This window comes from Sitophilus oryzae, unplaced genomic scaffold, assembly GCF_002938485.1.
Source record: "Sitophilus oryzae breed Bouriz unplaced genomic scaffold, Soryzae_2.0 scaffold_1660_pilon_pilon, whole genome shotgun sequence".
Taxonomy (NCBI): Eukaryota; Metazoa; Arthropoda; class Insecta; order Coleoptera; family Curculionidae; genus Sitophilus; species Sitophilus oryzae.
This window is the reverse complement of record NW_022146348.1, coordinates 929813-957309: the sequence shown is the minus strand read 5'-3', so window position 1 is coordinate 957309 and position 27497 is coordinate 929813. Positions and strand designations below refer to the sequence as shown.

The following is a 27497-nucleotide window of genomic DNA, read 5'->3' as shown; positions in this document are numbered from 1 at the left end:
TTTTTAATAATATTTATTAACTGACTTAAAATAAATATACATATAATAAACGTAAAACTTATCAAAACATATATTTTTAGCATTGTTAAAATATATGTTTAATTAAAAAAATATATTTATTTATTGTTAGAAACAAATATACAATGTAATATAAAATACGTTTATAATTGTGAAAGTCTTTAACATGTTAATGTTACATTTAAAAATATCGTAACGCCATTTCAGCGGCAAATTCAAAACTTTCCCAGTTATAAAACATTTTGTGCTGTTATTGTAGATGTGAACACAAACAAACAATATAAATGCAAAGGCACTATACAAGTGATATACGCATATGGTACTGCATAATTAACATGCCAAATATGTATGTATTTGCACTGTCCTGTATTAAACATTATATTTAATCTGTAGAATTGAGAATCATGTCATAATCAGGCCTTCCTGCGCGATAGGACTGGAGGTATTTGATATGAGTATCAGAGTCCATCATACTTCTTTTGACACTAGGTTCTTCAGCCATACGTCTGCTCCACTCCAACTGAAAAAGTGTGTGTATTTTTCAAATATGCAGAAGGAAGTACTACCACAGATTAGGTATCCTATAAGTATACAGATAAAAATCTTGTCCCTAATTTGTGGTAAGAAAATTGTTTTTTTAAGACGATGGGCAAACGAGTCAAATTTCCTGTGCGCAAAAATAAACTCGCGTAAAATAACAATAAACAGCGTAATAGAGAGATATCGCTAAACCGAATAGCGTGCATGGACGTTAATAAGGCCAGGTGTTATTTCCTTTACGTGAGGTGGTATTAACTCTCTTCATTTATAGTTACCGGATCGGAAAGAATTCTGATCGCGTCGCGTCCGCTATTTAAACTTAACCTAACTTTGAATTTAAAACTTTGAAATTGTTTTGTTTCCTAGGTATTTTAAAACTAAAGGGCTAAAGTGCTTATTTCCAGTACTTTATTGTTCAACGTCTGCCAGTGGGTTTAGGGCAACAAGCAACAAATTCTCTTAGAAGGGCTAAGTCGTCATCTGCTGTAAACCTAAGACTCTTTGTAGGTTTTTTAGTATTGGAAGAGGTGGAATCCATATTTTGGGTCATATTTATTTAATTAAAACTAATCCCAGCTACTTAAATATCAAATTACCTAATAAAACTAAAGCAATAATTCAAAACAATTCAAACATAACTTAAAATAAAAGATCTCGCCGGCCGGCTCCGGTTGTCAAATACCCGCACATGCCCATTTAAGCAATTTTTAAACGTTATCAGAGGTTATTTAGAAAGAGCGCTTGGTGTAATTGATCCGCAAATTACGTTAGGCGGTAACGTTATTAGCGGGTGTTGCGTTAAAAATTGACTCGCGCATATCGTAACCATGATAAGGTACGCGTAAATACTGCATGACGCTATTCGGTTTTGCGATATCTCTCTAATAACTGTGCCGGTCAGGCGCTGTGCACAATTTTAGAGGCCATAAGTGGGCGTGCTATGTGCGCGAACTAGTAACCTAACTAGTGCCCGATTCCGAAAATTGGAACCACGAAAAACAATAAAGAAAAAACAAAGATTATAATCTGTGGTACTACTATTACAGTTGTATACTTTATACAGCGCAATTCACGGTCGATGGTGGTTAGACTTTTATGGAGAACTGGTGATTTTTTTAAAAATTTGGGATCACAAAAACGCACCTGTTACATCGACCTAAATTATTATATTAAATTATTATAAAATTTGAGCAACTTTATAAGAATGGGAACTAAACTTTTTTTTACTTCCCTATAGGCCATTCAGTTGGATATTTTAGGCACGTCAAATAAATCGACTATGAGAGAAATACCTGTAGCTGCTTTTCGAAGTAGAGCTCCACATCCACATATACCTGTTAACATGAAAAGATCTTTTGAAAAGAGAATCATTTTATGATTTCATCTAGCGAATTTTTGTCACATAATTATAGGTTTATATCTAGTTTTAATTCTGTAATAATTAAACTATGTTTTAAACGTGTATCTTTTTATTGCCGTTGAGTATTTTACTCTAGATCCTTTAATGTTTGTTCAATTAACAAAAGGTTTATATCACAGCCACCTAGATTTTCCCAAATAATAAAGATCTACTGACGCACAATCATAGAACTTAAAATATCTAAGGGTGCGTTTAGACTTGAGCATGCACGAGCTGAGCGTGAGCGCACGGCATTCGTTCAAATTAAAAACTTATTTTTCGACGAATGAAGTGATCCATTTGTACGCGCACAGCAGAGTTGTATTGGCGAAAATAATGGACGACCAAGAAATAGTCGAGGCTGTAAACCAAGCTGTAATATCTCTGGGACTAAGCGTATTATTGCTTTCTTTTTTCGAATGACGTTAACATTTGTCTATAAAGTTGTATCGCTATCTTAATTTCTATGAAAATGTGACATATCTGGTTTTTCCCGTGCAGTCTTCATTTGTCCACTCCATTTATTGCTGTGAAAACGATTTAGGTATGTCGCCAATATTGAAGTTATTAATGTAAATTTGATATTACATTAAAAAATTTTTTTTTTAATTATCCGCAATTAACTCGAAAAATACTACGATCCGGAAATAAATCGGACATACGCTATAAAGCTCCGCGCGCACTGAATAGGTATCGGCGAGAGCGAGCGGTGAGAGCGGCACGACCGGTCGGAAAGTCGATTGTAGCCGCGCACTGGAGTCGCACGATCGACGGTCGAGAGTACGTCACCAGCATAAATTTGAGCATAGATGAGGAGAAGTTTATTCAAATTTAGTCAAATTCATTTGGCATTTCAAAAAATTATAAAGTATTATTACTATTTATATTTTTATGCAACTTTTTATATTTTATGCTTTATGATGGAAATTGATATTATTTAGATCTTAACCAAACACACATTAATATATTTAGATCTTAACAAACCACATAAAATTAGTGAAATAGAGTGGAAGATGCGGATAAAATATACTACATGACTCTTAGCTTGACCGATTTTAACAAATTTGGTATAACTCAAAAGGGTTTAATTTGTTCTTTAAAAACAAAGCTAGATATGAAAAATAGTTAAATAAAACTTCTATTTTTAGTTTTTTAATCTAAATAAGTGTCATTATAAACATTTATATATAGCTTTTATTTTAAGTTTTTAAAATCTTTGTTTTAAGTCAGTAGTAAATAAAACGAATCTTGTGTTTACATTTTGTTTAATGATTGACGTTTCGACCAATTTTAATTCGGTCTTCTTCAGAATCTATAATATACGTATAAATAATTTTCTACGTTTGTGGTAAGAAACAATTATATATTAAACACATTGTTATTGATAAAATTGTATTGTATATTATAGATTCTAAAGAAGACCGAATTAAAATTAGTCGAAACGTCAATCATTAAACAAAATGTAAACACAAGTTTCGTTTTATTCACTACTGACTTAAAACCAAGATTTTAAAAACTTAAAATATAATAAAAAAGTCAAAGAAAATTAGAAAAAAAAAGAAAAAATATATAGTTTTTATTTTATAGTACCGTATGATCGAAAAGAAACGGCATCAGCGATGGCCATGAAATGAAGGTCGGTGTCATTTTATATGTAAATTCATATGGGAAATGTCATCAATCGTCATTTCCCATCCAACTGGACGCCGTTTTTTATCATACGGTAGATATATGTAGAAATATTTTATTTAAACATAAATATTATTTTCTCGATTTGTACCTTGTACGGAGCGATCAACATAGTAACATTATTTATCAGCTGTTATTACTAACGTCAAAACAAACCAAAAATTAAATAATATGATAAGTTTTGTGACGATATTTAAATTAGATTTCCATAATAATGCGAGATAATCAAAACGAGATGAGAAATAAATGGGTTTAATCTGAAGGTTTTCTAATTCAGTTATTGAATAAGTGTATTAAACAATATGGGTTACGTGCTTGTAAGAATTTTTTTATAAAAAACCGCATATTAAGTATGATATGGTCTCGTACACTTTCGATTAATAATTCATCGGAAATATTTAATGTAAAACCGCTCCACTAAAAACAGTCGCTCGGCGTCGACTATTCGTCCCCCTCCCATGCATTCTCTGATTTCGCCTGATGGCGCCGATAGCTCGAATGACGCCGATAGCTCGAATGGCGCCGATAGCTCGAAGCGCACCGATCTAATGCGGTGCGCGGGCTTTTTTTATTTATTTCAACGAAAACTGAAAATTACGTGTCGCTCGCTTGCGCCGATACCTATTCAGTGCGCGCCCTCCTTAATAGCTACCGGCAGATTTTGGTATACATAGAAATATGATGTAATCATTTGACCGGTCGTCGAGTCAACCGGTCCGAAGCAGTGAGCGGTGTTTCGTCGACCGGTCCGATAATTACGATTATTTCTATGTATACCAAAACCTGTCGATAACTTTTCGTTGAGTCGAGACTGGTCCGAGTTGATTCGGTGCGCGTCTTCCTTTATCCTTAGCTGAAATAATTTTAACACAACCATATCTTACCAGCCTTTTATATTTGTCCTTCTTCAACAAGTTTGCGTTACCAAACAGTTTCAATATTTCTGACCTTTCACACCAAGGCCAAATCATGAGATCCAACATGCCTGGCTTATTACCGCCATAGAAATGGGTACCTCTGTTAGCTAATTCTCTTTCAAAACTAGCTAATCCGTTAGCTACGGCCTCATCCTCGTCCAGATTGACTCTTCCTATACTGGAAAGAATTTTATACATTGCATTGACAACCTAAAAAATATGAATTGATTATAGGCTGTCCAATGAAAGGAGACTTGACAGTGACAGTTGTCAGTCATTTTAATTCATAAGTAAATTATATTTTCTATCACTTTTTGGATGCTGACTGTCGAAATCTTCCTTGACTAATTTGACAGACTTTACCTATCTTTTAACAACATTGGTTGCGATTAATCATGATTATATCTAATCTATCGTTAAATCATGATTATATCTAAAACTATTATTAGGTTGGTATAATCGACACAGCTTTTGAAGAGGAATAAAAAAAATATTCATTATAGATATCTTAGATGTAGTCTGTACAATGATAAAAGAGACGATTTCGACAGACGATATCCAAAAATTCACATAGCTAAACAATTTACCTTTGAATTAAAATGACAGACAAAAACTGCCACTGGGACTAATGTAACAATAAATATTTTCTCTTTTTTTTAAAAAGTAGGTACTCAGCGGTTTCTGGTTAAAAAATTGATACCTGCACGAAACTAACAAAATGGCTTTTAAGTTTGGGCACAGAATATCTAGCTACGCAACAGAAAAATACTCGAAATGAAAGAGCTAAAATTGCACAAATAGAATACTAGATGGCGCGACAATATCATAATCAGAATATAATTAGAAATTTTGAACTTTCGGTTTTGGATCGCCGGCTCGTCGACGGCCTTATAGCTCGGCTAAATATGCACAGTTGCCAGATTCAAAAAGACTTGAATTGGCATCCCATTCTTTTTATTGTGTATAATGCAGTATGTGTTGCTTTCTATTCTTCTTTTCTTGTCAGATACACTTATATTAATTATTCCTTTGGCTATTAAAATAGTTTTAACTATATTATTACAAAACATATACATTTTTACCTTATAATGTTAACTAAGAAAATACCTTTAATTACCTTTAAAATTAATAATATACAGGGCGATTGATAGTGATACGTTAGTAATGAAATATAAGTTTAATAATAATGGAAATAATTTATTAAAATGCAGTACAAAAAATGTTAACTGACTAAAAAATACTATAACAAATTTCTTCCGTTTGCCACGTTATTTATATAGACTTAGGTGGATTTTAAAAAGTGACACAGGTACAATTAATAATATATTAGTTCGGCATAAAAGTTGCTGTCACGACATCGAACAATAAATTAAAATTCGTAAAATAAATTAAAATTATTAATTAAACAAATCTTTATGAAGAAACGCAAGTATACCAAATTTGGGCCCAATCGAACTCCAGGAAATGATATCATAATAGTGTACTATATTATGGTACCACTCGATATGCTTTAAGGTACCATAATATTGCAATGTCACCGAAGATCCGTAGTATACGAAATTTAAGAACAATCGAACGCCATGAAATGGTATCGTAATATGGTACTATATTAAGGTACCACTTTATATACATCATAGTTCAATCATATTACAATGTAACCGAAGATACGTAGTATACCAAGTTTGAGCCCAATCGAACGCCAGGAAATGGTATCGTAATATGGTACTATATTAAGGTACCACTTTATATGCATCATAGTACCATCATATTACAATGCCACCGAAAATACGTAATATCCCAAGTTTAAGCCCAATCGAACGCCATGTACGTAATATAGTACTATATTATGGTACCAGTTGATATGCTTGCAATGTCATCAAAAATACGCAAGTATATATCAAAATATGAGCTCAATCGAACGCCAGGAAATGGTATTGAAATATGGTACTATATTAAGGTACCACTTCATATGCATCATAGTACCATCATATTACAATGTAACCGAAGATACGTTGTATAACAAGTATAACAAGTAACCCAATCGAACGCCAGGAAATGGTATCGTAATATGGTACTATATTATGGTACCTCTTATGCTCCATGGTACCATAATATTACAATATCACCGAAGATACATAGTATCCCAGATTTAAGCCCAATCGAACGCCATGTACATAATATGGTACTATATTATGGTACCAGATGATATGCATCATAGTACCATCATATTACAATGTTACCGAAAATACGTAGTATACCAAGTTTAAGCCCTATTGGCGCCATGTACCTAATATTGCTATGTCATCAAATATGGTACTATAGAAGGTACCACTTTATATGCTCCATGGTACCATGATATTACAATGTCACTGAAGATATAGTATACCAAGTTTAAGCCCAATCGAACGCCATGTATCGTAATATAGTACTATATTATGGCATCACTTGATATGCTTCTGAAAAAAACGGCGTCCAGTTGGCTGGAAAAGGACGATCGATGACAAATTTACATATAAAATGACAGCGATATTCATTTCATAGCTATCGCTAACGCCGTTTTTTCCCAATTATACGATATGAACTTGGTATGAACACAATCGAACGTCAGGAAGTGGTATCATAATAGTAGAACAATACTTATTATATTGTCGCCGAATTACAATGAAAATTCAGGATTCAATTATACAATCAAACGTCAGGAAGTGATTGTAATTTAGCTCATAAGATTTAATTCCAACTAACATGGCAAACTGAAAAAAACAGCTCTGATCTATTTTAATATGTTTAAATGATGTAGCAAATTTGAAGGTAGGCTTTATCAGGAAGTATTACGATATGAATTACACAATGGCAACACTGCACAAAATTCTTTTAAATTTTGTTTGTAGAAAACTGTTTTCTTTTAAATTTATTGCCCTCTATTGTGTAGTAGCGAAACTACCACATCAAAATATCTGATTTGGAGACAGGCTTTTAAAGGCTTTTAAAGCCTGTCTCCTTTTTCTACCTACAATTTTATACATGTAACGAGGCTTCTGTTGCGTAGCTAGATATTCTGTGGTTTGGGGCTCTCTTTTGACTGTTTGTTTGTTCGGGAATTCCAAGAGCCGGGGATTCCAAGAGCTTTTTCGTTACTAATCGACAGCTTGATAGAAATTGGAGACCTGCCGCTTCTTTTGCGTGTTTTTAACGGACACAATTCGAAATAAAAGCTTCAAACGGTAAAATGGCAAAAGCGCTTAGGCGCAAAAAAGTAAAAAACGCTGTGGCCGTGAGTTAATGGTTGTTAATACTTCATGAATGCGTCACATCTCAACCACAATTCAAACCACAACCAAACCAAATCAAACCACAATTTTTAGGAGTGCCAATTTAAAATTTATCCGAAATGATAATGGTCTTAATATCATTACTTAACATTCGCCATGCAATGCCATGTGCAATCCTTGCCCATCTCTTCTAGTGCGAAACTTATTTTTATTTTTTTAGTATGTACTTACACTTACCCGATTGAACTGTTCAATGAGTAACCTGTCTTTGGCTTTTTGCAAAGGATCTTGACTATGCAGATGATGTGCCCTATATTTTTCATCTAAATAATCAACTATAATTAAACTTTCGTAGAGTACGTCGCCATTTTCTAATTCTAGAGCTGGTACTTTTCCAAAAGGACTTTTATCATAGTACCATTCGGGTTTACTATACAAATTTATATTGACAACATCGTAGCTAAAACACAATTAAAACTAATTAAATATTTATACCTATATTATATTATACAGGGTGAGTGTAATAAGTGCAAATATTTTCACGGCTGGTATTTTTTTCACAGTTGAAAGCAAAATCTAATGAATCTACATTTTACAGCTCAATTTTTCCACAGGGCGTTTAAGTTTTTAAGGGTAAAAAGGTAACTTAATAATCCACTTAATGAGTCTACTGTACCGACTTTAATCTGAAAACTGAATTGTTTTGGGTACTTACGCAATTTTCTTAGCATCCAAAACTAATATTACCCTTTGGGAGTAAGGACAAAATCGGTTGCTGTACAGTCGAAGTTTACCTCTCGATGCTGCTGGTTGTCTAGACCCTAAAACAATTATAAAATAAAACTATTTCAGTTACACTAAGGGCTGGCAAAGGTTAGTCATGGGTCGAGATTTCCGTATGTAAGAAGAGTAATATGCGTTTATAATGTACTGAACAAAGAGAGGACAGTAAACACGTTGCCAAACGTATGAAATAAACCGATAAACTGTGCACATCGCTAAGAGACGTGGAAGGGGATATATATAGCAGATTTGTCGCAGTTGACCGGTCGACTCAATCAATACCTCTGTCAGTACTTAAAGTTCTAGGGAAAGGTGTACGTCATGCGTTCAGCTTCACGATTTAATTACGTCTCGTGATACTCAATTTGTTTATTTATTAACGAGTCGTTGTAATTTTCCCTATAGCTTGAATTTTGTGCTAAGCTAAAGTGCAAGCTAGAAACACTTGCATTTTTGGTCAAAATAAGTGGAATTGAGTGGGTCTTCGATAGTGGTCGCGCTATTAGAACTCTGAATTCAAAAATCGATATCTCGAAATCTATTAGAAATAATAGATTGTAGTTTTTTCAAGAACTTTGTTAATATTTTTGCTGTATTTTCTTTGTAGACAGTATGTGAAAATCTGTATCAATAAAAAATTACACGATTGCTGAAAATTGCTATGCTCTAAAAGTAAATGGATGGATTGTTTACAATTTTTGAATGGAAAAAACAAAAACAACCTTTGTAGCATAATTAATACAATATGCGGGAAATATTAGATATAATGCATTAATTTAATATAATAGTAAAACAGGTTTCTGGATCTTAACATTAGGTTTCTTATAAACTAATATATAGATGGCCCTGGTAGTTTCAATTTATAAATTTCGCTTTTTTGCAATAATGGAATTCGGGTGATCGCCATTTTACTTATAACGCTACAAGTGCTAACAGCCTTTGGTTTTGGATTTATTATCAAATATATTAGATTCTTATTATTTTGACGTATGAACCTGGTGTTAGGTAAGAAATTGATTTACAACCCTTAACTGGGTTCCCTATTAATTATAGTTTATGTTAGAATTTTGTTAGAACTTTTATAAACCACCCCTACAACCATCAGCGTGGAAAATAAAAAAAGCTAGTATTTCCTGCAGCAATTTGTTTTATTGACAGTCTTCAGAACCTTACGTTACATCTTGGCGCCCAACTAGCGGGACTGGTCACAACATCCTGGTTTTACATCCAGAAAAACGAACGTGGAAATGGAACAGGACACTCCTGCAGGAAGTGGACCGGCATTCTCAACCCGGTTGCAAAGACGGTTCCAAAACCAGCAGAATACAGTTCCACCGAGACAATCGGAGGACAGCAGGGAGAGAGCAACTTCCAATCCAGTACCTACAACTCCATCTTTACATCAAGGTAGGATACATCCAACTTTTTCGTTTTCTGCACCACTTAGCGGTGTACCAGCATGGGGAATTTGTCAGGGAGGCACCACAAACTATCCGCCCCCACCTTTAGTCAATATGGCAGCTCCTGAACAACGAACTATGTTTTGTAGAGCCGAAGATTTAAGCCACATAATAACAAATGTAGTCCAACAGTTAAATTTAAATAACAGTAATAATAATTTTCAAAATAGCAATATTGTAAAACCAAAGTCTGATTTTCCTATATTTGATGATAGAAGTAATTTACATCCGGTTGATTTTTTAAAACAAATTGAATCTATTTATAGTGCGAAGGAATTCCAGTAGATCAATTTATTTTGAATGGAATGGGTCATTTATATTTTAAAAATAATGCTAGAACTTGGGCAGATGCATTTCTATCAACATTTGTAAATTTTAATGATTTTAAACATCATTTTTTATCACAATTTTGGAATCACAGTCAACAGCTGGAAGTTCGCATAAAGTTAGACTCTAATGTATATAGAGAAAATAGCGGCTTAAGTTTTACAGATCATTTTAATAAATATGTAGCTATGGCAAAACATTTGGAGCCCCCGTACACCGAAAGACAACTTATTCAGATAATTGCTCGACACTTTCCTCCTAGTGTATCTTGCACCTTGGTAGGAACTACAACTTTTCAAGGTGTATTGGAACGCTTGCGCCAAGCAGAATATTATTTTGGTGCAACTAAAAAATTTTGCAGATTTTCTCCTGATGAAAGTTCATCGACAAATAGTCAGACCCCGTATAATAAAAAAATAGTAAATCATACGAATTATACATATAAAAACGCGACAAAAAATGTATCAAATATTCAAACACCTGATACAATCTTAGACGGAGAAAATCCGGAAAACTAAATATGCTATCGCAATCTGGCTCGCCTGTAGATAGCAAAAGTAGAGCCATTCATTTAGAAAATTATCCGGTGGATGATTTGTTGGACGATGGAAATTGTAATTTCGATCATCTCAGTGTATCAAATCGTTCGCCTATTTTAGAATTAAGTTTATATGGATTTTCCTTTCCTGCTCTCGTTGATACAGGTAGTGAAATCTCAGCTATTTCGGAAGATGTATGGAATCGTTTTCCCGAGAATTTAAAAGCAGATATACCATGTTTTCCATGCACAGGTGTAAGAATAACAGGAGCATTTAAAAGTAAACAGAAAAAAATTCAATTACAATCTCTTATAATATTTTCTTGTAATGGCAATCTGTTTAAACAAGAATTTTTTCTGGTTAACGATCTCATATATCCTATTATTTTAGGTATAGATTTCTTAAGAATATATCAAGTTACAATTGATTTAAAGAATAATTTTTTAGCTTGTATGTTGAATGGTAACATTGTTAAACTGCCTGAGAAAAAATATTTTCATGAATACGAGGGGTATGAAAAAATTAACTTAAGGTGTATACCCAAATATGAAGTATTAGCTTGTGCTACTCTTTCGGTGGAAAAAGATACTGATTCAAATAACACTATCAAGCATTTTATTTTAAGTCAAACTGAGCAAGAAATTTTTCAAAATTTATTAGACAAAAATAAGTTTGTTTTTTCTAATGTGCCAGGTTGTGTAAAAAATTACGTACATGAAATTCGAATGATTGATAAAAATCCCTTTTTTATTAAACCATACCCTATACCAGTTGCATATAGAGTGTCGGTAAATGAAACGGTTAAAGAAATGGAGCGTCTCGGTATTATCGAACGGGCCGCTACTTCGTATATCTCCCCCGTAGCTGCAGTAATAAAAAGAGATGGTACGATACGACTGTGTCTAGATGCGCGACGCTTGAATAGTCAAATGGAGAGGGATCATGAGGCGCCGCGACCGATAGAGCAAATTTTGAATACACTTAATTTTGATGGAACTACGAATCGTAAATATTTTTCGCGTTTAGATGCGACGAACGGCTACTGGCAAATACCACTCGCACCGGAGTCAAGGAAATATACCGGTTTTATGATTGACTCTAAAACCTACGTTTTTCGCGTTCTTCCCTTCGGTCTCTCTACTGCGTCATCTTCGTTTGTGCGTATGATTAGTCGAGTATTTGGACCGGAGTTCGATTCATTTTTAATTGCCTATATTGATGACATTTTGATAATATCTAATTCATTTAATGAACATATTAGCCATTTAAAACTTGTTTTTGACCGGTTAAATGAAGTAGGATTAACGCTGAAGCTTAAAAAATGTGCATTTTTTTGTACGGAATTACCCTTTCTGGGATATATTTTAAATAGCGAAGGAATTAAACCGGATCCAACGCGAATAGAGGCAATAACCAGCTATCCGCGTCCTAAAAATATTAAGCAGTTACAGAGATTTTTAGGGATGTGCAATTTTGATAGATCGTTTTGCCAATCTTTTTCGGGTTTTTGTGAACCTTTGTCGAGACTTTTAAGAAAAAAGATAAAATGGGAGTGGAAAGACGAACAAGAACAAGCGTTTAACAAAATAAAGCATGAATTATCTCAAGCTACAATTCTGTATCACCCAAACTTATCATCCGACTGGCATGTTAGTGTTGATGCTAGCGAATACGGACTGGGCGCGCATCTTTTTCAAATTGTTGAAAATCAACAACGCACGGTTGCGTGGGCTAGTCGTTTATTATTGCCGAGAGAGACTCGTTATCATAGTAATGAAAAAGAAGTACTAGCCTGTATTTTTGCTCTTACTCGATGGCGCATTTATCTTTTAGGTCGTCACTTTACGATACATACCGACAATAGAGTTCTGACTTATATAAAATCTTGTCGTCTTCTATCGCCACGAATTTCTAGATGGGCACTTGCGCTGCAAGAATATGATTTTTCCGTCGAGTTTCTTCCAGGAAAGAATAATATAATTGCCGACGCGTTGTCTCGCGATGCCTTTACTATCCCGGAGTCATCTGACTCGAGATGTTTTAAAATATTATCTACTATCAAGTTACCTCTTGATTTTCAGCGCAAACTAAAGTCTTTTTCTAAGCTGCAACGCGAGGATAAAAAATTAGCGGATATTATTTCACAGTTAGAAGTAGATTCGGAATTGCAGAAACGTTTTCTGATCCATGAAGATACGTTATATAAGCGTCAAGCAGCGGACGAACCATGCTTAGTATGTGTCCCTAAACATTTACAGCGGGAATTTGTTGAAGCTTTTCATAGCATGTTGGGTCATTATGGAGTGTACAAGACTTGGTCGGCACTGAGACACGAGGTTTGGTGGCCAAACATGCATTCTACTATAAAGCAGGTACTACGTTGTTGCGACTCTTGTCAAAAATCAAAATCGTCCATCATGCCAAAACCACCGCTTAATCCTGTCATTCCTGAAGGAAAGGGAGATCTCGTCGCGTTAGATTTGTATGGGCCATTACCTAAAAGTCGTGGAGGTGTATCGTATATTCTCGTAGTGTTGGATGTATTTACGAAATACGTTGCTCTTTATTCACTTAAAAAGGCTACTTGTCGTGCAGTTCTTAATAAATTGATTCTAGACTATTTTCCCAAGAACGGGCGCCCTGAACGAATCTTATCAGATCACGGGTCGCAGTTTACCGCTAAACGGTGGCGGGAAACTCTTGAAGCCCTAGCATCAAAGTTATTTTTAGTTCTGTTCGTCATCCGCAAGCAAATGCATCCGAGAGAGTTATGAGAGAACTCGGCCGTCTTTGTCGTGTCTACTGTGCGGGACATCATACGCGCTGGGCGTATGAAATACAAAATTTTTCGGAACTAATGAACTCCGTAGTACACGAATCAACAGGGTTTTCTCCCAACGAGCTTCATCGAAATATTACGACTCCAAATTATTTGCCAGCTACTTTGGTACATACTCCTAATGTGGGTAAAGTGTCTGATAAAAATCAAAGACTTTTATTAGCCAAAGAAACTCTTATAAGTCGAGCTGCTAGAAGGAAGATAAATCACCCTCATCGACCATATCCTACATTTAATATCAACGATTTGGTCTTGTTAAGAGCCAATACGATTTCTTCAGCGTTAAGCGCGGAAACTAAAAAGTTTTTATTGCTATTTGAAGGTCCATTTAGGATAAAAAAGAAAGTAAGTTTTGATACGTATGTTCTTATGGATGACAAAAACGTGGAACGAGGTACTTTTCACGTTTCTCATTTGAAGGCATATCATTTTCTACCGCCCTAACTTTCATCGAATAAGCTTTATGCGAGCTTGCAGTGTTGTTAACAACGACTTCCAGTTCGCAGGGAGGCAGATGTAGCATAATTAATAAAATATGCGGGAAATATTAGATATAATGCATTAATTTAATATAATAGTAAAACAGGTTTCTGGATCTTAACATTAGGTTTCTTATAAACTAATATATAGATGGCCCTGGTAGTTTCAATTTATAAATTTCGCTTTTTTGCAATAATGGAATTCGGGTGATCGCCATTTTACTTATAACGCTACAAGTGCTAACAGCCTTTGGTTTTGGATTTATTATCAAATATATTAGATTCTTATTATTTTGACGTATGAACCTGGTGTTAGGTAAGAAATTGATTTACAACCCTTAACTGGATTCCCTATTAATTATAGTTTATGTTAGAATTTTGTTAGAACTTTTATAAACCACCCCTACAACCATCAGCGTGGAAAATAAAAAAAAGCTAGTATTTCCTGCAGCAATTTGTTTTATTGACAGTCTTCAGAACCTTACGTTACACCTTATCCACTTTTTCTTATGTAAACATATTGTAAAATATCTAAAGTGGTTCTTCAGTTATGGCCTGTTATGTGTTAAAAAGTTATCGCGATTACTGACGTTTTCTCGTTATAAAAAAATACACTTTAACGATATCCTTATAATTCCATTTCAGATGCTCAGAAACATGTCTAATGATTTTATCTAGTTATCTCTTGAAAAAAAAAGTCTTTTAAAAATAAGCGGTCTTGATTTTACTTTACTTGATAGGGAAAGGCGTAAAGGTGATAATTTGAAACGTAGGAATAGGGGATATCTTTTAAGACACATCTATGATCTCTCCCACACTGAAAGCGCAAAATCATAGAAAATCAAAGGAAATAAATTTAGATTGGAATGACCGTCAAAATAAATAATTGTTTTGGGTCGCGACCGTTGTACGCGATCTGGCGCTGCTATAGCGGTTGCTAAGAACAACCCCAAACAAAAACAGAAAAAAATTTCTCTTGTCAAAGCCAGAATCTTCAAAAATTATAGAATCTTTCAAAATTTAAACCGCTCTCATTGAAAAAATACCGAAAAGTGTTTAAAGCGTTCATTTTGAAAGTAATTATTGCTATCTTGTGAGTTTAATTTAATTTTTATTTATTCAAAAACTTAATTTCAAAACTTAAAAAGCTGTGCTGTAACTGTGAACTGTAAAAACCATCGTGGATCGTGGCATAACGTCGGTTTCCTATGTTTCATAGGTATTTCATATATGTCCTTATATAAAATAAAGTTTCTTGTATGCAACACACTGTATTTTCTTTATAAAATTAAAAGAAAATAATAATAAATTTTAATAAATAATATTTGCGGACATAATTCCGGAAAAAGCCGAACCGCTCCGAAACTATCAAAAGCTTTGGGTCGCGACCGTTGTAAGAATAGCGCCAAATAGTATTTACATTGTGCGCGTTCAGGGAACAGAGCGGCTGACCGACCGCTGAGTATTTTACTCAGCGGCTGACTGTTTTTGCGTGTAAAAAGAGACCGTTTAGGGAAACCGCTTACTCAGCCACTCAGCCGCTGACCGTCCCTGAACGCGCCCATTGTCCTTATTGGCACTTTCCAATCTTTTTGTTTCATTTATCTATGCGCAAAATACTTATAAACAAATATAACAAATAAATCGTTTAAAACCATTTTGCGGGAAATTTCAAATCAAATTCAAATGTGTCAATGGAAACATCAAAAATGGGGATTCGCGACGTCGAAATATCGGTCTCTAATCTCTAATGCAACATGGATATCATTATATTACACACTCCTTCCTTAATCATTTTATTCAAAATATAAAATTAAGTAACGGAAAACCAAGAGTAGACTCATCAGCTCTTAAAAGCTGCTCAGTATAAAGTTCCAGTTAGGTTGCAGAAAAAATAAGAATGTTTTAACAATTTGTTAGCCATTTTTCATTTTTTCATAATCAATTTCATTGATTAGCCCGTTTACGAGTTATCGCCGATTTCTTTTTAAATATTTCTCCTTTCTCATGGCCCTGTATTTACTTATAAGCACCAGTCAAGGTAAAAGATAACTGTCAAATGAAGTTGTCATTTCAGAAATTTATCTATTTAGTGCTTTATTATTATTATTATTAAAAACTCATAGTTACATCGAAAATATTAGCCATGAATTACACTACCGAAGAAAAAGTATTGATGATTAAATGGTATTATCAAGGAAATAGTTATCAAAAGGTGTCGGACATGTTTGCTGCTCTGTATCCAAATAGACCGATATCGATACCTGGAAAATTTACAAACGCAAGGAATATCCAGAGATCTGAGACCAAAGGTACCCTAATAAATAACTGCAGATATGAAGCAAGGCAGGAACAAAGAGAAGATGCAAGAAATGATACCGACTTGGAAGTTTTATTGTGCGTGGAAGAGAACGATGGAAAGATCAGCACATGGAAACTTGAGGATGAAATAGGAATAGATCACACTACAGCGTTTCAAATTTTGAAACGACATACATACTATTCCTTCAAATATGAAAAGCACCAAGAGCTACGAGATGGGGACAAAATACGGCGGCAGGCGTTTTGTTTTGATATGATAGAAAGAGGAAACACGGATAGGGAATTAAAAAAAAAAACATATGTTTCACTGACGAATGCACGTTTACCTTAAATAATGAACCCAATGTTCAAAATTATCGATATTGGAACAAAGAAAACCAACACAAGTTTGTCGAAAAAAGGACGCTATATCCACAGAAAGTAAATGTTTGGCCAGGGATATTCGGACACAATATTATCGGGCCATTATTTCTTACGCGAAATTTAAATGCAGAATATTATTTGGAACTACTCGAACATCATATTTTACCTGCTTTACATGATGCCTCTAGGGAAAATCAGGAAGTTTGGTACCAAATGGATGGCTGCCCGGCACATAGTACCCTGGCTGTTCGGGAATATTTAGACAATAGTTTTAACGGAAACTCTATTGGCCTAAATCATACAGTAAATTGGCCAGCAAGGTCTCCTGATATTTCGCCAAATGATTTCTTTCTCTGGGGCCATTTAAAAAAACAGGATATACAAGGATAAAAAATACCCAAATCTAGACGAATTAAAAAATGCTATTTTTGCCGAATGCAATAGAATTTCAGTTTACCAACTAGCGAATGTAAGAAGAGAATTTTATGATCGCCTAGGTTATTGTCCAGCAGTCGATGGAGGAATATTTGAACATCTTCTTAAATCCTAAAGTTTTAACAATTTAATTGTACCTAAATTAATAAGTTATTGAATATTGTAATAATACTATAATTAACCTTGTAATTGATTACTTTATTTTACTTTAATTCATATTAATTTGTATTTATAAATACATCTTTAAGATTTCCGATGTAGGAATGAGTTTTCAATAATAATAAAGCACTAAATAGGTAAACAATGAAATTTGTTATATAAGACTTATTTTTATTATTTTTTATCAAGACTGTAAGGGAAAATTAGTAGGGTCACAATTGAAACTTTCTATAATATCTTTTTTATTATTTTAAAAACGTTCGATTTTCTATACAATACTCTAATTAAGTAACTACTGTTAATTAATTTCAAATATATTTCGTTATGCAATCGTTTCTAATTAGTAAACTAAAATTATCTATTCACTCAAGTATTTATGATGCGTTACGTATGATGTCATTATTTTCTGTTTTAGTACTGGAGATACTTTTTTTATTTACCGAGTTGCAATTAAACAAGTCTTTAAAATTATTAACTGTTTATTAACAATTACATTCAGGTGTAAGTTGGTTTTAAATCTGAAAACGGAAAAAATTAATAATTATTAATAATATTAATAGTAATTCAGCCGTTTATTTAACTGTATACTTACTATACAGTTGGGTGAGTTTCATGGAATACATTTCATAATATATAAATAAGTAAAATGTTCGGACTGGACTGTAGACTGGGGTAGTCAGACCTTCAGTAACATATGTATCCTTGGTATGGTGGCTTAAGGTAATGCAACAAACAATAATGCTCAGCCTCAGCAAGGTGCAAAGACTTGCTTGTCTGAGCATAACAGGGGCGATGAAATCAACGCCAACTGCATTAAGGCGCTTCTGGACCTTCCGCCTCTTCACATAGTGATCCAGGCGAAGGCAAGAATGGGACTCTATCGACAACAAAGCGTGTTGTCTCTGGAAAATACGACATAAAGAGGACACTTAAAGATGGGAGATTCTATCAGGTGACTTCTACTCTAAATGAGATCGGACTAAATGATCCCGCTTTATCACTACCACAAACCATTCGAGGTGAACAAAATGGATTGAGGAATGTGGACAGATATAACATTCTTTCAGGACGGACTAACCTGGTATACAGACGGGTCAAAGACCGCTGAAGGAACAGGAGCTGGAGTATTTGGGAAAAGACCAAGGGCAAGCTTATCCTTTTTCTTGGGTAAATATTCAACCGTATTCCATGCAGAAATCTTCGCTATTCTACAATGTGCGAGAGAAATACAATAGAGGGGCTTATTCAGGTAAGCTCATCAATATATGCTCAGACAGTCAGGCGGCACTTGGGGCGCTTATGAGCCCAAAGGTATCGTCGAGACTCGTCTGGGAATGCCTATAGGTGAACTGGGAGCTCTGGCTCGAAGGAACAGAATTAAATTATTCTGGGTGCCGGGCCACAGCGGCATCCAAGGCAATGAAAAAGCCGATGAGCTAGCTAGGCAAGGATCATCGTTATCCTATCTTGGTCCAGAGCCAGTACTGGGAATACCCAAATGTATGGCCCGTAGTGCACTAAAACTCTGGATCAGGGAAAAGCAGAATGTCCACTGGAGAAACAGACAGGGGCACAGACACAGCAAGGCTTTTATCCAATGTCCTAGCTCTAAAACTGCAAAAGAACTGCTAATGCTTAGCAGGAATAAAGAATAAGTGCCTCTTGACAGGACACAATCATGGCTGTCAAGTGTTACCTGAACAAGCTCAATCTGTAGCAAGGAAGTCTTTGTTGCAGACTCTGCGGTAAAGATCTTGAAACAGCGGAGCCCATAATTATGTCAGTGCGAGGCTCTGGATCGCAAGCGACACATTATATTTGGGAAAGCTAGGCTAGAACCGGAGGAACTATGCTCCCATCCTATCAAGAACCTGCATAAGTTGGTGCAGGGTAGAGGGATAGGAGAATGGGTGCAGATATAAGGAAAGGGACAAATACAATAGGCCTCACAGGTGGCAGTGTTTACGAGTGAGTACGACCCCTTGTTAAAAAAATACAATTACTATGTGACATATGTTTACAAAAATCTAAGTACAATGTTGTAGTTTTGTTTGTTTTATATGTTTTTTTTTCAATGCTTAACATAAATTCGATGCTTGGCTAATTAATTAACAATAATCAAATTAATAAAACACTGGTAACATTAATCTATATATACAGGGTGTCCCAGAAATAAGTGCAAATATTTTAAGGGGTTGTAGATCTCGATAAAAGAAACATATTTTCTCTCTATCGTTTTTCAAATAAGTCCAAAATAACGGAGTTATTTTACTTTGAAAATTTCCAAAAAAATGATTTTTTGCTAAAATTTTGAGAACCACTGGAACTTGTCATATTATGAAGATATTATGTTTTTAACTAAAAACTAAAAAAATTTTCAAAAATCTTTTTTTTCACGAAAGAAACCTCATAGACGTGTTTCTGGGGTTGAACTATACTACCAGTTAAAATATTTGCACTTATTTCTGGGACACCTTGTATATAAATCTCTAGGTCCTGATTGATCACTGACTCATCAACGCCCAGACCAAAACCTTGACCCTAGAAAGCTGAAATTTTGCACAGGGATTCCTTTTATGATGTTTACGTGAGATACGAAAGGATTTTTTAAAATTCATCCCCTAAGGGGGTAAAAAGGGGGTGGAATATTACAATATTTTTTATTTAAAAAACGTTCAAGTTTTCGAAAAAACGCTTAAACACGTATATTTTATTTTGTTTTTTTTACATGTTTTAAGATTTTTTATAAATGTATACAGGGTGTTTCGAAAAATCGGCTCATTGATTAATCACTATCCTGCTTAAAGCGCTTGACGTAAAAAGCTGATTTTTGGAAAACGGATTGACTTTAGGGTGTAGAGGTTAGATAAGAACGTATTTTTCGAAACTCGAATTCTAAGGGGGTGAAACCACCTCCCAAATATTAGAATATTTTTTATTTAAAAACCGATGAGTTTTTCGGAAAAACTCTTAAACAGGTATATTTTATTTTGTTGTTTTACATATTTTAAGATTTTTTAAAAATTTATACAGGGTGTTTCATAAAATATGACCATTGAGTAATCACGATTCTGCTTAAACTGCTTGACGTTTAAAGCTCATTTTTGGCAAACGGATTGACTGTGGGGTGTAGAGGTTCGATAAGGAGGGATTTCTCGAAAATCTCAAAATTCCAAGAGGGTGAAAACACTCCTCAGATATTGCAATATTTGTTATTTAAAAAACGGTTAGTTTTTCGGGAAAATGCTTGGGCATGCATAATTTATTTTGTTTTTTCACATATTTTGAATTTTTTTAAAAAATCATACAGGGTGTTCTAGAAAGTTGGGTAATTGATTAACCACGATTCTGCTTAAACTGCTTGACGTAAAAAGCTTATTTTTGGCAAACGGATTTTTCGAAAATCAAATTCCAACGAGATTAAACTAAGTATTCAAGTATTACCAAGTTATATAATAATATCGCCATATTGTTTTTTCTCATGCTGACATAAATGTGAGAAAATTTTATCCAGTTTGTATGTTAATGGAAATTCTTGCTTTGCTTTATCATCACCATCACAAATGATTAATTCGTCGCGAACGAAGTTGCGGGTACATGCTAGTATTCTTATATTTTTTTAGACATTCGAGGCAAAAAAATTGTCTTCATTAATTTTTTTAAATGCAAATATGGCAAATGACTATAAAAACTATTTTTTTATATTAACGTTTATCACACGAGAGAAGTGACGATTTCGACAGACGACATCCAAAAATTGACCGAAAAAAAATTGAATTGACAAAAATATCGTTGACCCACTGACGCGCAAGTAAAATTTACTTAAAAAATGTTGCATACTTTTATCTGTGATACCTTCTCAACTGGCCTGGCTTGATTTATCAAGTAAAACAATCCATCCTAAATATAGTTCGGAATACGTAATTAATATGTGATATATTTACTCGTTGCAGTAACATTACATCAACAGATCGAAAATAGGAATGCAATAGGCCGCTGTGCAGCTACTAATCGAGGTAACGCGGAAACGTACTGAGGATCTTATGGGTGTCCTCAGATCTACCGGGTGCGTCTCAAAAGTGGCTCACCCCCTATAACTTTTTTATTTTTTCAGATAATAAAACGAGATTTGGTATGTTAGTATATGAAATAAATTAAGATTGATTGGCGTATTCAATTGTTTTTGGTCACTTCCGGTTTCACCGGAAATATCTACAACTTTTGATTTTTAAATGACACTCTCGGTATTTTTTTACTTTATTCGATAGAAAATGACATTCTCGATCGAATAATATATCATATGTCAACTTTTGACATTCTCGCTTAATAAAAAATCGTATTTCAAAATTCAATCTAGAGTGCCATGGCTATGTTAAAAACACTAATTCTTAATCAAGGAGTCTTGGAAAAATAGATTTGATCTTCTAACCCAAGTAGCATTTTCACGACTTGCGACCACATGTTTACTAAACACAACGTTGGATTAGTTACAAAAAATAGTTAGCTCCCTACCTTGGGTATTAAAATAAATTTAAACGTTTTTATAACGTTGTGCCGACGTTGGACTAGTACTACAGCAAAGTAGAAGCTTCTGCGACGTCGAATAATCGTGTCTTGTAACCTTTTTTGCTTAAGTGATCTTTAGGTGATTCGGACAACGTAGTTACAACGTTGGATAATATAGAGTTTTCCGACGTCAGTTTCAGGACCTATTCCAACGTTATGCAAACGTCGTCTGTTTTACTTATTCCAACGTTGTTTAGATTTCCTTATTCTTACGTTGGTAGGACGTCGAGGCACTACCTTTTTGCAACTGTATTGAACCATAACCTTAAATCTTAAATTTTCACTTCATTGTTCTGTTCAGTCAGACAGTTCAGTGCTGTTTTTGTTTTTATAAAAAAAACTTATTTAAAATGGGACATAAGAAAGGTACATATAAAACTAAATTTAAATATACATCGGCATATATTACCGATAGTTTATCCACTCCCTCGTTTATTTAGATTATAGAGGGCGGCACAAGCTAGACTCTAGGATGACTAAATTAGGCAATCTTGCGACTAGTATACTACCTGTTAAGGCTGAACTGCGACTTTATTAGTCCAGTATGCGACTACTCGAACTACTCCATCTTAATCTCCCAAAACAACAAAGTGAAAGCCGCCATGTTGTTAAATAAGAAAATGTTTCGTTCCTAAAATAGCAATTCCTGCTTTTTGAATACATTAACTTGAAATATTTGACCCTAAAAAACACGCGGAAACAATTTTTTCGACTGCGAATAAATTATTCTCATTTTACTAAAAAAAAAATTCAAGAAAATTTTTGAAACTTCTTTAATTTTAAGGCCCATTAGTATTTTTCAAAGTAGAAACAATACATTTATCAATAAAGTTGTTTGCGTTTAACTTTTTTGCCTTGGGTAACGAGTTAACGAGGGTTGGCACGAGGTTGTGCCGACGTTGCGCCCCGACGTTTGGTCGCGTGACACAACGTTGTCCCGACGTCCAAATGCTGCTTGGGAATGCTTTTAGTATCTTGTCCTGACAAGTTAGAAAATGCCCATATCGTATTTTTTATCATATCTCAATTTTTTCAAATGGAACGAGGGTGGCTCGTTAGCATATTTGGAAAAAGCATTTTTTTACGAATAATTTGATACCATATACTTCCCAAGCAGCATTTGGACGTCGGGAGAACGTTGTGTCACGCGACCAAACGTCGGGGCGCAACGTCGGCACAACCTCGTGCCAACCCTAGTCTGCACTAGTTTGGAGAATAATTTTTGGGTCGAAACGCGACGTTGGATACCGACGTTGGCTAGCAGCCTAATTTAGTACAAACTGCAACGTTGTTTAAAATCCTAATTCACAGAAATACAAAACTAATATGGCGTCTAAGTCGCGTTTTATCCTAAATTGGGATAATTATAGTAAAAATATCATTTTTATGATTTAGTTAGAGACATATGTCAGATGGCAGTGAAGGAAAACAAAACAAAAGTATTTAAGTGTGGAGGATGTTTGAAGATCATAATTATTGAACACTTTAACCGACTCTGTAACTCGTTACCCAAGGCAAAAAAGTTAAACGCAAACAACTTTATTGATAAATGTATTGTTTCTACTTTGAAAAATACTAATGGGCATTACAATTAAAGAAGTTTTAAAAATTTTCTTGAATTTTTTTTTAGTAAAATGAGAATAATTTATTCGCAGTCGAAAAAATTGTTTCCGCGTGTTTTTAGGGTCAAATATTTCAAGTTAATGTAATCAAAAAGCAGGAATTGCTATTTTAGGAACGAAACATTTTCTTATTTAACAACATGGCGGCTTTCACTTTGTTGTTTTGGAGATTAAGATGGAGTAGTTCGAGTAGTCGCATACTGGACTAATGAAGTCGCAGTTCGGCCTTAACATGTGGTATACTAGTCGCAAGATTGCCTAATTTAGTCATCCTAGAGTCTAGCTTGTGCCGCCCTCTATAATCTAAATAAACGAGGGAGTGGATAAACTATCGGTAATATATGTAGATGTATATTTAAATTTAGTTTTATATGTACCTTTCTTATGTCCCATTTTAATTAAGTTTTTTTTTATAAAAACAAAAACAGCACTGAACTGTCTGACTGAACAAAACAATGAAGTGAAAATTTAAGATTTAAAGTTATGGTTCAATACAGTTGCAAAAAGGTAGTGACTCGACGTCCTACCAACGTAAAAATAAGGAAATCTAAACAACGTTGGAATTGGTAAAACAGACGACGTTTGCATAACGTTGAAATAGGTCCTGAAACTGACGTTGGAAAACTCTATATTGTCCAACGTTGTAACTACGTTGTCCGAATCACCTAAAGATCACTTAAGCAAAAAAGGTTACAAGACAATGTTTATTCGACGTCGCAGAAGCTTCTACTTTGCTGTAGTATTAGTCCAACGTCGGCAAAACATTTAAATTTATTTTAATACCTAAGGTAGGGAGCTGACTATTTTTTGTAACTAATCCAACGTTGTGTTTAGTAAACATGTGGTCGCAAGGCGTGAAAATGCTACTTGGGTTGGCATTTCGAGTCAAATTTTCGTTACGAACCGAAAGTTATAAACGTTCAAATAAACCATATGCGAAAATGTCAAAAGTTGACAATTATATGTCATTCCATTCAGGATGTAAGTAAAACAATACCGAGGGTGCCATTTAAAAATCAAAAGTTTCAGTCATTTCCGGTGAAACAGGAAGTGATCGAAAACAATTGAATACGTTTCCTAGATACCCTATAGAAACAACCAAAATGGTCCACCCTGTACATATTATATTCTTTATGGAGCCGCGCTCATCGACTATATGATTCCGTGTGAAGCGGCTCCATAAGAATACATTAGATACAAATTACAAACGTGCAATATTACCTGAAAACTGACAATTACCTGTTAGCGCATGGTCTTGTAAAAATGCATGTAAGTTCAAAAAAATCAATTCTCGAGACAATTTCTTTTTGAAAAATAAAACGGATTTTTTTTATATAATTTTAAATAATTCTAATAAATATAAATAATTTTAATAATCTTAGTTCCGAGATTTGCTGTTAGATACGCATATGCTATTTTAAAATGATTATCATAATATATTTTCGGTACATAATTGAAATTTGTATTTTTTTCTGTTTATATTTATTTAATTACGATTGGCGCAATTTGTAGACCCAGAGGAAATCGTTATTGAATTAAGTAGGCGGACGAAAATAAACATAGATTTAATATTTTTCTTTGAATGGGGTCAAAACATGAATAAGATTTTGTAAGCGAACCCGGTTCGGTAACCTATGAGGTAACGCTATAAAAATAAGTATGACATTATGACATTACACAAAGAATTTTTATATGCTAGTATTTTCGTCGTCGTTTCCCATTTCCATTCGATCAACTTTTAATTAATTGTCAATTTTATTAATTTTCTTCTGAACTTTTTATTTTCTGGTATTATACAGTACCAATTTTAGTATTATTTATTTGTACTTAAATTTAAGAAGGCGTAAAATTTTACAGAAAAAAATCTTTTCATGTCAATATACAGGGTGGTCCGAACTGTATTCCGGAAACTTCGGCAGCATATTCTGTAGATAAGAATAAGTAAAAAAGTTCGTATAAATGTATGTCCTGAAATGCTTAGTTTCGGAGATACAGGGTGTAGAAGTTTCATTTTTATTTTGATTTTTTCCAAATAATTTCTGAAGTAACATTAATATTTCGATTAAAATTGGTGGATAGGTGTTTTTTGACATGAGAAATTTGATTTTGATGTTAATATGACTCCCATTTGTAGGTGGCGCCATCTACATGTGTTTTAACTGTTTTGAAGAGTAATAACTTTTCGTCGGAAAAAAAAGGTCTCTTGGTAAAAATCGCTACGAGTAATGGTTCTCGACATATTTGGAATCGAAATTATCAATACCTGTCATCATTGACATAAATTAAACATGTTGGCTAAATAGTTATTAGACTGAAATCATAAATTTGAAATCTGTTTGTGTCAAAAGTTCAAAAGAAACTATTTAATCATAATTTTACGCAGAAAAACTTTTTAACATAATTAATTTTAAAAACATAATTAATTTAAAAAAATAAAAATGTATTATTTCAGTCAAATAACTATATCAACGTGTGCTTATCTTTTGTCAATAATGACATGTATTGACTATTTCCATTCTAAATATCTTGAGAACGGTAGCTCGTAGCGATTTTTACCAAGAGACATTTTTTACATAAAAAGTCATGGAAATGTATATTTTTTTAGTCAGTGGTTTTATACAGGTACGGTCGAAAAGTTATTACTCTTCAAAACAGTTAAAACACATGTAGGTGGCGCCCCCTACAAATAGTAGTAATTTTGACATCAAAATCAAATTTCTCGTGTCACAGATACCAATTTTCATCCAAATATTGACGTTACTTCAGAAATTATTAGGAAAAATCGAAATAAAAATGAAACTTCTACACCCTGTATCTTCAAAACAAAGCATTTTCGGACATACATTTATACGAACTTTTTTAATTATTTTTATCTGCAGAATATCCTGCCGAAGTTTCCGGAATACAGTTCGGACCACCCTGTATAATACATACATTATATACCATACATATATTTTTTTTATTACATTACATATATTCAAATTGATTTTATATTATTGTATTAATTTTTTATTGCAAATTAAAAAAAAACATTTCATTTAGTTTTATTTGTATTATAGGTCCATATTCTTCTTGCATTTTAAAATATTATAAATAAATAAAAACCTATTCGAGAAATTAACCGATAACAAAATACATATCAAATAAAATTAATATTGTTTTCTATATATTTCTATAATACCTTTATTACATTTCTTAAAAAAAATACTAACATATTCTTCGTTTGACTGCATTCTGCGCACCCGAACGCAATTTAATTTATAGGTAAATAAAATTCTATTTTTAGAACTTGTTTAACACAGTTTCGTTACATAAATAAACAATACTGTAACTAGTGAAAAATTTTCATATGTTTTCCAAAAATATTTATTATATTTTTATACACAACATCATATCTATAAAAATATCGCTGGCAATTTTTTTCAAAATAACAGTCTTTCAAAAGATGGTAAACACAAAATAAATATATTTTTTTGACAGAATTAATTATTACATACCTTTATGCAGATGGGGGCTGTTCATGTTGTATTTTTTATATAAAATTATATAGGTCAACTCTACCAGAAATCACTTTACGATAAACCTATTGATTATATTCAATACACGAGTCGCTGCTGATACCGAATTCTCCGGCAAATTAGTAGCTACAGCTGATCTAGATAGGTCAAGGAAGGTAAGAAATACAAAAATCGAAGCGCATGTTCCCCTACTTTGTTTTTTTATTTCGATTTTACAATGTCGCGCTATCTGGTAGAGAGCAGCGCTTTGACT

General features: G+C 33.7%; 1 protein-coding gene across 2 annotated transcripts; it reads right to left on the bottom strand.

The window, feature by feature from the left end:
- Positions 1–27497, bottom strand: LOC115880910 (pyrimidodiazepine synthase-like). 2 transcript variants are annotated; one of them, XM_030898237.1, is made up of 5 exons: positions 27224–27497; positions 8548–8653; positions 8064–8292; positions 4531–4773; positions 1–538 (listed from the first exon to the last, which is right to left on the bottom strand). In XM_030898237.1, exons 1-5 carry the CDS (start codon positions 27246–27248, stop codon positions 401–403), a joined length of 741 nt encoding a protein of 246 aa, XP_030754097.1. In that variant the 5' UTR covers positions 27249–27497; the 3' UTR covers positions 1–400. The 2 variants fall into 2 exon arrangements, with proteins under 2 accessions (XP_030754097.1, XP_030754098.1); XM_030898238.1 differs by having other exon boundaries at positions 8070–8292.

Bases quoted from the DNA above. Each gene is read 5' to 3' on its own strand.
- LOC115880910 (XM_030898237.1), bottom strand. From the start codon at position 27,248: ATGAACAGCCCCCATCTGCATAAAG. The intron at 8,293-8,547 runs GTAAGTACCCAA...ATTGTGTTTTAG, and splicing joins TTGGATGCTAAGAAAATTGC to CTACGATGTTGTCAATATAA. The intron at 4,774-8,063 runs GTAAGTACATAC...CATATTTTTTAG, and splicing joins AACAGTTCAATCGGGTAAGT to GTTGTCAATGCAATGTATAA.